At 44.4% G+C, this 15,000-nt stretch overlaps 2 protein-coding genes across 3 annotated transcripts in view; both read right to left on the bottom strand.

Moving 5' to 3' along the window:
• septin5a (septin 5a) overlaps positions 1–5,228 on the bottom strand; it is a 15,691-nt gene extending 10,463 nt beyond the window's left edge. The window contains exons 1-2 of the mRNA XM_048244235.1: positions 4,931–5,228; positions 4,744–4,754 (exon numbers count right to left, since the gene is read on the bottom strand). Coding sequence (XP_048100192.1) covers positions 4,744–4,754; positions 4,931–4,973 — 54 coding nt within the window. The 5' untranslated portion in view covers positions 4,974–5,228. The remainder of the gene's footprint in view (positions 1–4,743; positions 4,755–4,930) is intronic.
• Positions 5,229–6,541: 1,313 nt separating this feature from the next.
• The window catches only part of zgc:63587 (uncharacterized protein LOC393431 homolog), a 29,054-nt gene continuing 20,595 nt past the window's right edge, over positions 6,542–15,000 (bottom strand). For both annotated transcript variants that reach the window (XM_048244239.1, XM_048244238.1), the window contains exons 8-13: positions 11,727–11,828; positions 10,895–11,040; positions 10,414–10,497; positions 9,571–9,628; positions 8,344–8,543; positions 6,542–7,898 (exon numbers count right to left, since the gene is read on the bottom strand). In XM_048244239.1, the coding sequence (XP_048100196.1) occupies positions 8,475–8,543; positions 9,571–9,628; positions 10,414–10,497; positions 10,895–11,040; positions 11,727–11,828 (459 nt within the window). In that variant the 3' untranslated portion in view covers positions 6,542–7,898; positions 8,344–8,474. The remainder of the gene's footprint in view (positions 7,899–8,343; positions 8,544–9,570; positions 9,629–10,413; positions 10,498–10,894; positions 11,041–11,726; positions 11,829–15,000) is intronic.

The raw sequence follows: 15,000 nt of genomic DNA on the forward strand, positions 1-15,000 counted from the left end.
TGTGTGTGTGTGTGTTAGTTGACCTGTTACCATGCAATGAAAAACAAAGTAAAAAACATCCTACCCTCGTAAGCTATATTTGCTGCCAATCCTACTTCTCCATAATGTGTCATTTGTTCAACATCATTCATGTTCATGATATATACACTTACTATATGTTATATTACACATATCATATACATTATATATACACTACAACACTGCCTAGTGCTCAATACTGCGGGTTCATATCTTCATCACAGGCAAACAGAAATGTCTTTTTTCAGTCTCTCACAAAACCAAACAGGAAAAAAAAGATCTGGAAGCAAAAGATGGGCTAGAGGGGGAGAAGGGAAGAGAAGAGAGAAGAGAGGAGAGGGGGAGGAAAATGGAGATGGAGGTTTTGTTGAATGGAACAGATGTCCTGCAGAGACACAATAGTCTCCCTCTCGCGCACACACACTGCCCAGCTGCCAGTCACTCACACACACACACACACACATGCACACACACACACACACCCACACACACAAACTCACACCACCTGGGGCTCTACACCCACAAATGTGGGCTCAGACACACAGACACACAGACACACACACACACACACACACACACTCGACCTTCCAGAAAAAGAAAACATAAATACACATAAACAAAAAATACAGAGAGACACACAAACATACACACAAGATCTCCATTACATAGTGATACCAGCTTCATATCATTACTGCATGTGAATTTCAGTGAAAGGAAGCCAGCACCATCTACAAGTCTGGCTAAAAATGACACACATAACCACAAACAGAAGCAATGACATTTGCTTAAAGCTCCAGTGACCAAAGTCAACTGAACCTGCATGCGGTGTAGCCTCTGCTGTGATGCTGAGGTAGGGTAACAGGAGCCAGCTGGTTCATGGCTGTGAGAACCTCACTAGCCACTAGCAATAGCTAGCCAGCAATCTCTGTGATGCTGTAATGGTGGCCTCTGGGTGAGGGGACATTCAGTGAACACCCTTCACTCGCTGGAGCCGTGAAACTGACAGAACTGGAATGTGTGTGTGTGTGTGTGTGTGTGTGTGTGTGTGTGTGTGTGTGTGTGTGAGTGTTTGAGTGTGTCTGTGTTTGAGTGTGTCTATGTGTTTGAGTGTGTCTATGTGTTTGAGTGTGTCTATGTGTGTGTGGACGCAAATTCTTCAGAACATTCATTGCACATCCTAATCCCACTGGTGTGATGGTACCAGCTAAAGGGCATGTTTGAGACAGTTGAAACTGTGAGTGTGACACAGACAGGGGAGAGCAGCGCTCAGTTCAGAGGCTACAGCATTCTTACTCACAGACCTGAAAGTGCCGATCTGACAGAACTATTATAGCTACCATCCTGTCAATACTGTTCACAAAAATGACTACAGTAGGCCTAAAATACTCCATTGATTCAATTTCATCCAGAAAGTGGTCGTGCTGAAATGGTCAGGTGATAAGGGCGTTTACTCAGGAAACAGATGGATGAGGCTCTTTGGGGGAGAGGACCAGCCCTGAAGCCAATCACTGGTGAGTGATATTCACTATGCTTGCTGACAGAGTAGAGTTTGGTTTAACGGGTCTATCTGATAAGCTAGCAAATGAATGATGAGACTGATGAAACAGAGACCCGATCTTCAAATGTCTGGCAGCTTAAGTCACTGCAGTTAGTCAGGCTCTGACAGTCAAACAGAACTATAGGTGATGCTGACTCATAGAGTAAAATGAACCACAATCACTCACACACTTCACTCACAACAATCACTCTCAAGAGTTTCTGAAACGTGCACATAAACGCTGAAAAACACACACACACACACACACACACACACACACACACACACACACACACACACACATGCACTTTCACACATGCACACCTACATGTACACACACACACACACGCATGCATGCACACCACACACACACACACACACACACACACAGAGAGAGAGATACACGCATGCATGCATGCATACACAAACACACACACACACAAAAGATTGTATGTAAGAATCATATGAGCATTCGGACATTCTCAGAATGAGTAATTACACACATTACAAAGTTCTACCAGGCCGACAATAAACACACACAAACAAAGATGAACATACACATATAGACAAGCTTATGTCATCATCAGTAAAGTCATTCACACATAAGCACAGGTTGAAATCTTAAACACACACACACACAGGAAATACAGAGATATGCTGACTATCATTAGTTTGACCTTTTCAACTGAGGCTTTTTGGTCACACTTTATAGACTATGATGGTGCACAGCTATAGCATTACACCCACACACATACACACATAAGCTGCTTTCAGATATAACCTCCGGAGTATATGCAGAGCTTTGTCAAACAGAGGTCCGACCCTTTCGGGATTCAGATATGATGCTAACCTGCGGACCTTATACTGACATGTGTGAACGACACACACGGACATGAACAGAATCTCCGTGTGGTTGACCAGGCTGAACGTGGTTGAACACGCACATGAACAGAATCTCTGCATGTTCTTCGCTTCGTTCAGACACGAGAACAGCCGGCTAAATTCGGACTTCCAAATGACCGTTTATGTTGTTCAGATATACGCCCAACCGTTTAACATCCGCATAACCTCCGGTCTTACACGTAGATCTGAATGCAGCAACACACAGTTTCATAGCACCATTACACATGCAAATGCATCCAGACCCACTCAATAACACAAGACATACAAGATATACGCTCACATATGCATGCATACAGATACTGCACTCACACACATGCACACACACACACACACACACACATACACTGCTTGAGTGGCGTGCCCTTTACGGGATGGCATCGGAAGAGTGCCCAGTCTTTCCACCCCATTACCAAATCAGAGCTGAATGCCAGTGAGAGAGACGACTTGCCATGATGCCACAGGGCATTGTGAAGACGAACGGCAAGATTGAAACCCAACTGCCCAAGCTGACGAGGGTAATGGCCAGATTCACATTCCCAGCTGCTTACAGTGGTGCTGCAACAGTGGTGCCTGGTGCTAAGATTTCAGGGATACCCTGCATCTCTGAGCACAAGGACTGAGACAATACCAGGGCCTAAACTCTAGTGCAACCCTGTGTATTTGTGTGTGTGTAAGGGAGAGAGAAAGAGAGAGAGAGAGAGAGAGAGAGAGAGAGAGAGAGAAAGAGAGAGATGGTTGGCTTAATGAGCGAGAGAAAGTAAAAATCCAAGACAAACAGGTAGAGCAAAAGGGAGTCTCCTTGAATCTCTACTGCCAGAGGAATCCACACCTCAAAACCTAGTTCACATGTAAGTGGTCAAACAGCTTCATCAACACCTGCCAGCCATCTGCACTCCCTCAGTGAACTCACACTCACGGAATCCCTCACATTGCGTACATGTTTGTAGTGTTATGTAACTGCTTTAGGGTGCCTGAGGATAGCCAGCAGAGCAGAAACATTTGAAATGAGGTATCTCTCTCCCTGTGTCTCTTTCTCACACACACACACGCACGCATGCACGCACGCACGCACGCACAGTGTTCTGATTATCTCTATCTACCTCTCTCTCTCTCACACACACACACACACACACACAGATCTCTAAACACAGGTAAAATACTTCAGCTGAAGGACCTTTAGCGAAACCCCCAACTCATTTAAATGCAGCTCAGTGTGTTTGTATGAGTGAGTGAGTGAATGAGAGAGAGTGAGAGAGAAAGAGAGATCCTACATCTGTGTGTGTGTGTGTGTGTGGGGGGGGCAAGATAGATCAATCAGGTGGGTGGGTGGACTTTAATGGGGGATGGGGGTGTGTGGGTACTAAATACAATGTGTGTGCACTTGACCATCAGTATGTGTCCTGTTTGTGTGTGTGTGTGTGTAAGATTGGGGGAGAGCAAACAAGCAAGTCAGTTTTGGAATGTGTGTGAGATAGTGAGAGGGAAATAAATAGATGGAGGGAGTGAGAGAAACGAGAGAAATGTCAGTGTGTGACCTAAAACGCCCACTCCAGCTACACTAGATATGAGCAAATAAAATGGAGATCAGATGTCTGTGGGAATGAGAGAGAATAGTTTGCCTGTGGCACATCTTCCCTGCATCCAAAGCCAACAGAATTTTAATCTATAACCTCTTTACTGTCAAAGCCACCCATCCTCTATATGTTCTGATATACTGATCTGCTCGCCATAGTGCAGAGATGAATTCATGTGAGAAGCTGTGCTTGTAACCATGGAATCTCCAGGGAAACGGCTCTAGGTTCTTCAGCCCCGTTTCCCCGACAGCACAGACACCCACACCTCGTGCCTATTGCATGAGTGTGGTAGTACAACACAGATCAAATCCGTGATTCTGGAGAAGGAGCTATTAAAGCACAACGCGTTTATGCGCAACTGAGCGCCAGGCAGGCGTAGAGTGTGGAACAGCTCGCGAGCGTCAGCGCGCATCAAGCCTAGACACTCGATTCCTCTCATGCCAAGCGCTCCAACGCAACGTCTCCAATATGTCCCCAAAGCAACGATGTATGAACATGATGTAGACCAGAGGTGCGAATTCACCGGCGCGTTTTACGTGCAGTAACCGGTAAATAACAGGCTAGCCCATAGACGTAAAATGCAAACATCATTGTCAGAATCTTAGGCGACATTATTACAGCATCCTGCTATTAGAATATCAAGCCAGGTGCGTGAACAACGTATTAAAGTTTTAGATTCGTTGTGTCTGGTGTGTGTGTGTGTGTGTTTACCTCACTGTCTTCTATCGGCCAGACAAGCATCGCATCGCAGCAGGTCGCGAGGAGCAGGTGTCAGGAGCCCGAGCCATACCCAACGCGTCGCATCCGGCACACAGTTAGAGAGACAGGAACAATTTAATAGTCTGATATGCACAAACACACGAATACGTATCTACAATATTCCTATTCAAGTGATTACCCGGTTTGATAAAGCGGTTCTTGTATCGGATATTGGTACTCATCTCGCAGGCTAGGTAGCGCCCGTGCTCCGGCTCTCCGGTGAAGGCAGTCGGTTTCTGCTTAGGATTCCTACTTGGGAGGAGAGGGCGTTGCGACAACAATGCTAACCCCGCCCTGTTGATTCTAACAGCCAATCATACCTAGCCCGATCACTCCAGTTTGCAGATTCGGGGGCCCGGTGCTGGAAGGACGATTTCTGAATGTTATTTTTGCCGTGACCTCACGGCCCATCGGATCATCAGCATTCTACGCCGGAGGACAGGCTGAGTTTGTGCTGATTCCATGCGGCCTCGTTTCCGTTACGCAACGCCCTCCTCATGCAGCCCAATTTCCTCCGTTCTGCAATGATCACGAGCAGAGATGCATTTCAGCCCGCGAGCAACTGTGATGGCAAGGAGAACGCGAGAATGTGCATGCTTGTGTGTTCATTTTGGACACCTGTGTTTGCTTTTGCCGTTGAATTCCAGCCAGATGTGAGTGAGAGAATGAGAGAGAGAGAGAGACAGAGAGAGAGAGCGAGTGTGATGTCCATAATATTGTGGGCACAACAGTGAGTAAAACAAGTCAGATTGTTCCAAGCTTGTTGACAATATTTATTTTCTTAGAGTGAGTCGAAACTGAGTACAAAAAAAGAACTGAATACAAGGGTGAAATAGAACTACAGTAGCATTGACTCAACCATGATCACAGAGCACTTTTGTCAGCATTAATCCCAAAACAGCAAGCCAAACCATGCAGTTCATCATCCAAATATAAAACAACTCAACACCCCCATCTGCAGAAGACAACCACTGATTTTGGCGTTCACTGCAGATTTCAATAAACCACATGCAAAATGCAAACACAACAACTTAACTCTATGGGAAAGAATACAGTGATAAAAACAAAAATCAAATGAATTAAAAAATAAAAATCAGATGCTGATAGATGGTCGACAGGAACCAAGTTAAGGCTTTTTGAGAGAAACAGTGGGAAATTAAAAACAAGACAAAACGAATTAGTGTTTTTGCTCTGAATGTGCTGAAATATCCCTGCAGTTGAAACAATCACCACAGAAGTTGTGTGATCAATCATCCAACAAATCTGATCTCACACACATGTATACACAACACACACACACACACACACAACCTCCCCTGTTGGAAGGCTGATTACTCTCCACTGCATGATCAATTGCTGAATCTGTGCCAATCATTGCCATGGGAAGCATTTGGCAATACACTGATAGCTCTCTCCTGATTGATCATGTGATGACGATCCAGACTTTTTTTTTTTTTTAAAAGGTTGCCCTCCCTCGTGGCTTTTAACGACTCAGCAGTTTCTTAGGAGCTGAGTCACAGTTAGCCAGGGAGCTTGTCTGAGTGGGCAGACCCCTGATGAGGGCCATATCTGCTGCTATCAGGGCTTCTTAGTAGGTCTACTGATGATGAGTCGTCCCATAGAGTTTGACCTCAATGCACACAAGGAGTGCAGTGATGGAGCCAAGCAGATCAGAAGGATGAGTGGCCTATGATCTGTTGTTCTCTCTCTCTCTCTCTGTGCTGTGTGTGTGTATATATATATATATATATATATATATATATAATAGTGGCGCTATGCTGACAAACCTTGAACTTGTAAGTAGTTGTGCTTAAAGGGCATTTATCTGAGATGAAGGATGAAGCCATCATCTCAGATAAATGAGATGAATTATTCCATTCCAAGAAACTGTCACTGAATAAATATCTTTCTGATGATCTAATTCTTAAAGTCTGATTCTCAAAATCTACCTTTTAACAACAAACCTTAAGTAATGACAGTGCCAATACCCAAAATTAGTCATTTTGTCAATCAGGAAATTGAAACAGTGATCTCACTGTGCACTTATTACATGACCCATACATTTCTCTCCCAGATCGAATATAACCTGATAAAATAAAGGGACACTGGTGAGACTACAGGCAGTAATCACTGAATACATATTTAGCAGTAAGTTCCACTACAAGCCACAAGATGGCGGTGTTGACTTGCCAGTGTCCGATGCAAGGCACCATAGGCAGTGTTCCATGTCTGCTGCGTCTAGACAAAGGTGCTGGGGCTGAGACGTACCACTAGACCTCTACTTCCCCCCTCTCTCTCCCTGACAGACAGACACACACACACACACACACACACACACACGCTCTCTGAAGGAGGACAGCCTTGGACACATTTCTCGAGCAGACACATAGAGAACTAGTGGAAAAATCAGCTTTTCTTCAATGACACAAGCAACTGTGTAAACGTTGACACATTTCAACACTTTAGCTTCCCTTCCATCCTGCATCCTCTAGTCTTCTGCTCACTCGTACCGATTAAGATGCCATGCTGTGACATGTTAATTACATTAAAGGCATATCACTGGATACCTGCTGACAACAATGTTTCATAAATCAATATCTGTTACAGTATTACAGACAAAACATAGTGGTAACTGACAAGATGGTTCTAATCTTGAGTTTACCACTAGTGCTGGTGCGTATTTAAAAAACAAAAAAAATCACAATTAAGATATGTAAGTAACCAACCCTGTACAACGTTAGGGTGAGTGTGTACGTTTGTGTAAGTTTGTATATGTGTGTGTGTGTGTGTGTGTAAGTTTGTATATATGTGTGTGTGTGTGTGTGTGTGTGTGTGTATGTATGCACATGTTATGCATGATGCATAGTAGAAAAAATATTTCTTTGTTAATTTTGTTAAAGTTAGTAGAACAATGAGGTCATGTAATTGTAGTGTACTTGTGTGTGATGTGTGTATGGATGTGTGATGTGAAGTGTATCGTAGGATTGTCTAGCACTTTGCCAATTCTGGCTATTATGTTCCTTGCTGGTGTCTTGTGGTTGGTGAAAAGATCCATGTGGGCGGAGTCCAGGTGTGACAGATCACTTGTCAATCAAAATAGGGCGGGTCTGTTGAGATGAGAGGATTGGAAGACAGAATTATAGTTGAGAATGAATACTGCAAGCGTCCATCCAACTCCACTCTACTTCTATGGATTGGACAGTTTAAAGGAGTCATGCTACAGTCATTTTCTCCTTGTTGACATTGAAATAAGACGTGTGGATGTGACTAGGGGATGCATCAGGCTTTTCAAATTTGACTTTTTCCTTCAATGCTTGTAATGGCCAAAGAAGGGAGATAGTCATAGAGCACGGACTCTAAGCATTATACCTGAAGATGCCCAAGGATGTTGTATGAAGCCTATTTTGTTATATGGCGCAAATGGAGGGTTCTTAAGTTTGAGGGACACAATTATTATTTCAATTAAAATGATTATGTAAACACTTGTAAATGATGGTATTTCTGATGATATTGCCGCATTTCCTTTTCAAAATCACAAAAACTTCAGCTCACCGTTGTGGACTGAGGGGGCAGTGTGCGGGAGAGTTACAGATGGACGACACCACACACACACACACACACACACAGGCACACGCACACACACACACGCAGGCACACGCACACACCGCCCCCGTCTTCAGGTCTCAGTCATCTCCAGGCTTCATCTTCATCTGGGCCTGCATCTGAGCGATCATCTGCTGCATTCGCCTCAACTAGAGACAGAGAGAGAAAGAGAGAGAGAGAGAGAAAGGGAGGAAGGGAGGGTGGGGGAGAGAGAGAGAGATGGGGGAAGAAGAGGAAAGGGAGAGTAGAAGACAGAAGAAAAGAGTGAAAGAGAGATGAGGAGACAGTTTACATCAGAAACATTAGGATATTTACAGGAATGGTTCCATGGAGATAAAAATTGATTAACTTAACACAAACACAGGCACAAGTTACTGTATTCTAGGAGCATAAATGGATTCCAAAACAGTGTTGATCTGCAGTGGTATTTCAGGGCCAAGCTGATTTACAGGTCTATACAAAAGGGACTTTAATTAGGACGTTTATGCACCCATGAAAACACACAACACACACACACACACACACACACACACACACCTAAAGATAATTTATACACTGTAGTAGTGAAAGAAGGTTGCAGGTTATTTGGCATTATAAAGACCTATAATGAAAAGATTATTACAATTGTTGTAACCTCTACATACACACACACACACACACACACACACACACACATTTGCCCTATGAAAACTACACCCTGTCATTGTGTATTGGTCCATCTGTTTAATGCAAACAATGCAGAACAATCAGCAACATTTTAAAATTCCACAGGTCAGATTGACCTTGTGTGAGGACACACTGCCTGATGTAGGACACACACACAAACACACAGGCACTGTATGTTTTCCATACATCACACGGGACATTCCCACCATTTTAAAAAGGCCAGGCATACTGGAAGCTGATGTCATATCCTGTGCAGACATTCATGTTTACCAACCGGCCTGGTTTTATGGCCCATTACACCCTTAGGAGCTATAGGCCCACCCAGTACACACACACACACACACACACACACACACACACACACAATGGGGGAAGAAAAACAGCCCTACTGGGGCAAAAGGGGGACTCCAAGGCATTTATTACCTACCTGTCAAGTTCACAGGGTACAGTTCAATGGTGTGTGCGCGTGCGCGTGTGTGTGTCTGAGAAAGAGAAAGAGAGAGTCCTTACCTCAGCCTCTTTCTCCAGCAGGATCTGATCTTTGTCCATTCCTTCCTCTTCCACAGCTCTGTAATGTCACACACACACACACACACACACGTGTGAGCTTTAGCCAGACAAAGTGGATCAGGATCAGCCTTCTGGGACAGTGCTCTGGAACACTGCTCCCTCTAACCTTTTACCCCGGAGGCAACATTCCTCCACTCCAAGAGTGAGATTGGCAGGAGGGGAGGTAGGTCCTGGCAGTTTACAAATTTCCTGTAATTAATCATAAAGGGACCATCATATGTCATCGGAGATTGAGGAAATATGTTAAATTGAAATGCTGACTTCATTGGTAATAATGCCATCACCAGTATATCCACCATTTCAAAATTGATTTCTGTTTATTTTTGATACTACCTATTGCCTACTACCCAATCATAGCCAGACTGGTATACTAAAAGCCTGGTTGCCAGATTAGCAAAGGGCATATCTAGCCTTAAACCAAGTTATTTCAGTTTATCAAAGCTAGTGGTACCTGCAGGTGTACGGCCACCATCAGGCTACTTAGCCTACGAGTAGAGAGAGAATTCCCCTGTGTGTGTATTCACTCCAGGTTGGTCTACCATAACTTCCCAAATCTTCACTGCACTGTAGCCCATTAACTGCCTGACAGCAGGCTATTTATATTTTCACATACACAATTTGTTTGCACAGGAGAGAGAACGAGAGAGATTACAGGTCCTGTCCTTGTTGCTGGTAATCATTTTAAACATTTGATGTAATTATTACATATAGCTCCTTTAAGGTTTTAGAGTGCATGAGTTATTATGGGAGGTGAAGAAAGTTGAAAGGGGGCATCAGGCATACCTGCCAGCTCTCTTGAGCCTCTCAGAGCGGAAGTTCTCATAGTGGAGGTCCTGGGTCACCTCCTGAAGGTCTTGCATATGTGTTCTGCGCACACACACACACACACACACACACACACACACACACACACACACACACACACACAGAGAGAGAGAGAGAGAGAGAGAGAGAGAGAGAGAGAGAGAGAGAGAAAGACGTCAAAGTTAGTGCCTGTGATATGTGATATATCCACTAGAGGGCAGTATTTACAAGTATTTACAATCTTATCCTGAGTAATATTAAATAACACGAGTCTCGTTTAAGCGCAAACATCACTACAGGCGGTGATCAATTAAGTCTGTCACAAGGGTCGACTTGTATTTGAGGTGACATTTGTTCATTGTGCACGGAAACTAGAAAAAAGTATGCATGCATTGCAAACATATTATTTTAAAATGTTTATAAGTTCATCTGCTTGTGAGTGTGAGTGTGTGTGTCTTACACCAGCATGGTACGCAGCTTGAGGAAGTCGTTGTGTTCAGGGTTCTCCACCTCGACCACACCCCACGGGTACAGACGGCCGCGGATCTTCTTCCCCTTCACCTCGATCAGCTGGTTGGAGCCAATCACTGCAAATGGAATACTGGCCTGCAGAACAAAGGCAGGGAGAACAGATACAGAGAGAGAAAGACATTTGACCATTTAATTATCAACATGTTTTTTTTTAATCCATTTGTTTATTAATTTTAATACATATTTTTGTTGGTTTAAAGAGATGTATCTGTTTTCATCATGAGAGAATTATGCCAATAAACTGAATTAATTATAATGTCAATGAATTTAAATTGATAGAGAGATAAAGAGAGATGTGAGATTACAAGAGATGGGGGGATAAGGCAGGAAGAGAGAAACAAACAAATGGACAGAGAGAGAGAGAATAAGAGAGAAAACAGATAAAGCCATAGCAAGAGAGAAATAAGGACAGTGTTAAGGATAAAGCGGGAGGAAGAGATGACAGGTAAAAAGGGGAAAAATGGACAGAAGAGCCAAATGAAAGCATAGAATAGTGCAGGAGTGTAGAAGACAGATGGAGGGAGTCGGTGAGAATGGAGAGAGAGAGAGTGTGTGAGTGAGTGAGTGAGTGAGTGAGTGACCGCAGAGTAAGGAGTAAGGATCGCTGTTGAGATGGAGAGAAAGTGATTAATCACTCACTCATTTTATCTCTGACTGCAACCAACACAACAGTAAACACATTACAACACTCACCCAAGTTTACACCAAATGCACGTACACGCACAAACACATACCGCAGACATGCACACACACATACACACCTTGAGAACACGTGTCTGCTCCTTGAACTCCTCATCCTCGTCCGAGTCTGCGTCAGGAAGTTGGTAGATGCGAATGCCGTGCTCAGAGATCTCATCCAGGATCTGCAAACAAACACATGAATCTATCATGATTAAAGCTCATCAACACACCATCAGACACACACACACATCCATAATCCAAACAAAGTCTCTCTCTCTCTCATATACTCATCTGTTCACACATTTAAAAGAGACGACCCTATCAAAAATGTAGGATAAATTAGTCATTAGTCACTATCTCTCTCTCTCACACACACACAAACACACACACACACACACACACACACACACACACACACAGAGAGAGAAAACCCGGCATATTTGGCACACCATCTCAAATACACAATACAAGAATTTACATCCCATCATAACAGTACTAATCACACATCAATTACGCAACCTTTCCCCAGTAACACCCCTACTGCGCCAACTCTTTCTGCACCACAAAGAAAAATCCACCCAAAACACTGACCTTATTGTGACCTTCAATTCAACTCCAATTTTCATTTCTATTTATTTATGTTGTTCCATTAACAATGGCCATTGTCTCAAAGTGCTTTACAGACACAGAGACCAAAAAACACCAACAATCTAGCTCACAACAAAATGCAGCAAGGAGGGGAAAACTGTCAAGCATTTTCTACTAGACTGATATTAATAAATCATTAGAAATGCATTCATGAAGTCTTTAAATGTATTTATAAGCCATAATAACACTTATATGAACAGGCATGTGTGAGTGAGTGAGTGAGTGAGTGAGTGAGTGAGTGAGTGAGTGAGTGAGTGAGTGAGTGAGTGAGTGAGTGAGTGAGTGAGTGAGTGAGTGAGTGAGTGAGTGAGTGAGTGAGTGAGTGAGTGAGTGAGTGAGTGAGTGAGTGAGTGAGTGAGTGAGTGAGTGAGTGAGTGAGTGAGTGAGTGAGTGAGTGAGTGAGTGAGTGAGTGAGTGAGTGAGTGAGTGAGTGAGTGAGTGAGTGAGTGAGTGAGTGAGTGAGTGAGTGAGTGAGTGAGTGAGTGAGTGAGTGAGTGAGTGAGTGAGTGAGTGAGTGAGTGAGTGAGTGAGTGAGTGAGTGAGTGAGTGAGTGAGTGAGTGAGTGAGTGAGTGAGTGAGTGAGTGAGTGAGTGAGTGAGTGAGTGAGTGAGTGAGTGAGTGAGTGAGTGAGTGAGTGAGTGAGTGAGTGAGTGAGTGAGTGAGTGAGTGAGTGAGTGAGTGAGTGAGTGAGTGAGTGAGTGAGTGAGTGAGTGAGTGAGTGAGTGAGTGAGTGAGTGAGTGAGTGAGTGAGTGAGTGAGTGAGTGAGTGAGTGAGTGAGTGAGTGAGTGAGTGAGTGAGTGAGTGAGTGAGTGAGTGAGTGAGTGAGTGAGTGAGTGAGTGAGTGAGTGAGTGAGTGAGTGAGTGAGTGAGTGAGTGAGTGAGTGAGTGAGTGAGTGAGTGAGTGAGTGAGTGAGTGAGTGAGTGAGTGAGTGAGTGAGTGAGTGAGTGAGTGAGTGAGTGAGTGAGTGAGTGAGTGAGTGAGTGAGTGAGTGAGTGAGTGAGTGAGTGAGTGAGTGAGTGAGTGAGTGAGTGAGTGAGTGAGTGAGTGAGTGAGTGAGTGAGTGAGTGAGTGAGTGAGTGAGTGAGTGAGTGAGTGAGTGAGTGAGTGAGTGAGTGAGTGAGTGAGTGAGTGAGTGAGTGAGTGAGTGAGTGAGTGAGTGAGTGAGTGAGTGAGTGAGTGAGTGAGTGAGTGAGTGAGTGAGTGAGTTTCATTACTTGTTATAAGCACCCACTCTTCACTCACTTTACGCGTGTACCCACTATGGTCTTTTAGTTCTACAGTCTCTCACCCTTAAAAGTTGTATCAGCGATTTCAGGCCCAAAAAAGGCCCAAACATAAATTATCACATTCATCTAATCTTTCCTAACGATCCGCTAGATGCCTCCCCCATAAGCAGGACGTCAAAAAAAACACGTCTCTGTGGGCAGCCTAGGCTCCGAGATCTGTACACAAAAACAATTGCTACCAACAAGTGTTGGCAACCACTCAAAGGCAAAATAAAGTGTTCCAATCAATAACCAACGAGATGCCCGTTTAGGAGAGTTTCAATTGCACGGGAGGGAGGGGGAGGGAGTAGCGAGCTATAGCTCTCTGTTTTGTATGAACATCAACAGAAGTAACATATCCCGCTATTGCTGATGCAACCTTTAAACAAGACAAATGCTGCTGTTAAAGTGGACTGTGCTGACCTCCTCAGTGGCTCTACATATTTATTCATGACATGATCAACACATGGTGCATCCCTGCACAGACAACTAGCTATATGGTGGTGGTGCACTTGTCCTCACATACCAAGTTGTATCATTTTTGTAACCCAAGTCCAAGCACGTGTTGTTCAAAAATCAACAACTTTCCACCTAAATCACAAACTGTAGATACTGGCACGCATAACCTGCTGCTGCCAAAAATCTCCCTGTTCCCTCCCTGAAGCAATTCCAAAGCTTTCTTGAGAGACAAAAGCCTGCGCGGAAGTGACCTTGGGACGACCTTCCAGTCACCTTGTAGCAGATCGAGTGCCAGGTCCCCGTCATCAATACAACCAGGCCCTCGCTGTGCCAAGTCCAGTCTGGACGAGGACGTGCTTTGATGTGCAAGGCAGGAAATGTATAAATCACTCCATCAGACAGAGGGAGACAAAAGAGAGACTGCTGGGGGTGTAGAGTGAGTGGTGAGGATAAGGAGGGGTAGCAGGAAGGCAAGAGGAGGAGAAGAAAGGGTAGAGGGAGAGAAAGAAAGTGAGGGTGGAAGAGAAGTGAGTTGGGAGGAATATACTGGAAGAGGAAAGAAAAAGAACTTTCACTTGAGGAGGAAGGCGCGACACGAGAGAAACCCCAAAAGAGGTCTATGATGAAAAAAAAAAAAGAAGAAGAAGAAGAAGAAGAGAGAGATGAGACTTGAGAAGGAGCAGAGGAAGAGAGAGAGGCAGTGCTGTAGAGTAGCGGGGCGTCTCTAATGACGGCTCTCTAATGAGAGTGAATTCCTGCGCTGGGAAATCACACTGCGGCCATCAGACCTCGACAGGACTCGGCTACCGCTTGTCAGCAGCTCACACACACACAGGCCCACCTATGCTGACAGCAGACACACACACACTCAGCAGGACACACACACACACACACAGGCGTGTCTCCACACACACACTCAGGCATGTCCTTATTTGGGGTCTCAGACACACACACATGCACACACACACACGACGCACACA

Source organism: Alosa alosa, chromosome 5 (genome assembly GCF_017589495.1).
Source record: "Alosa alosa isolate M-15738 ecotype Scorff River chromosome 5, AALO_Geno_1.1, whole genome shotgun sequence".
Lineage (NCBI taxonomy): Eukaryota > Metazoa > Chordata > Actinopteri > Clupeiformes > Clupeidae > Alosa > Alosa alosa.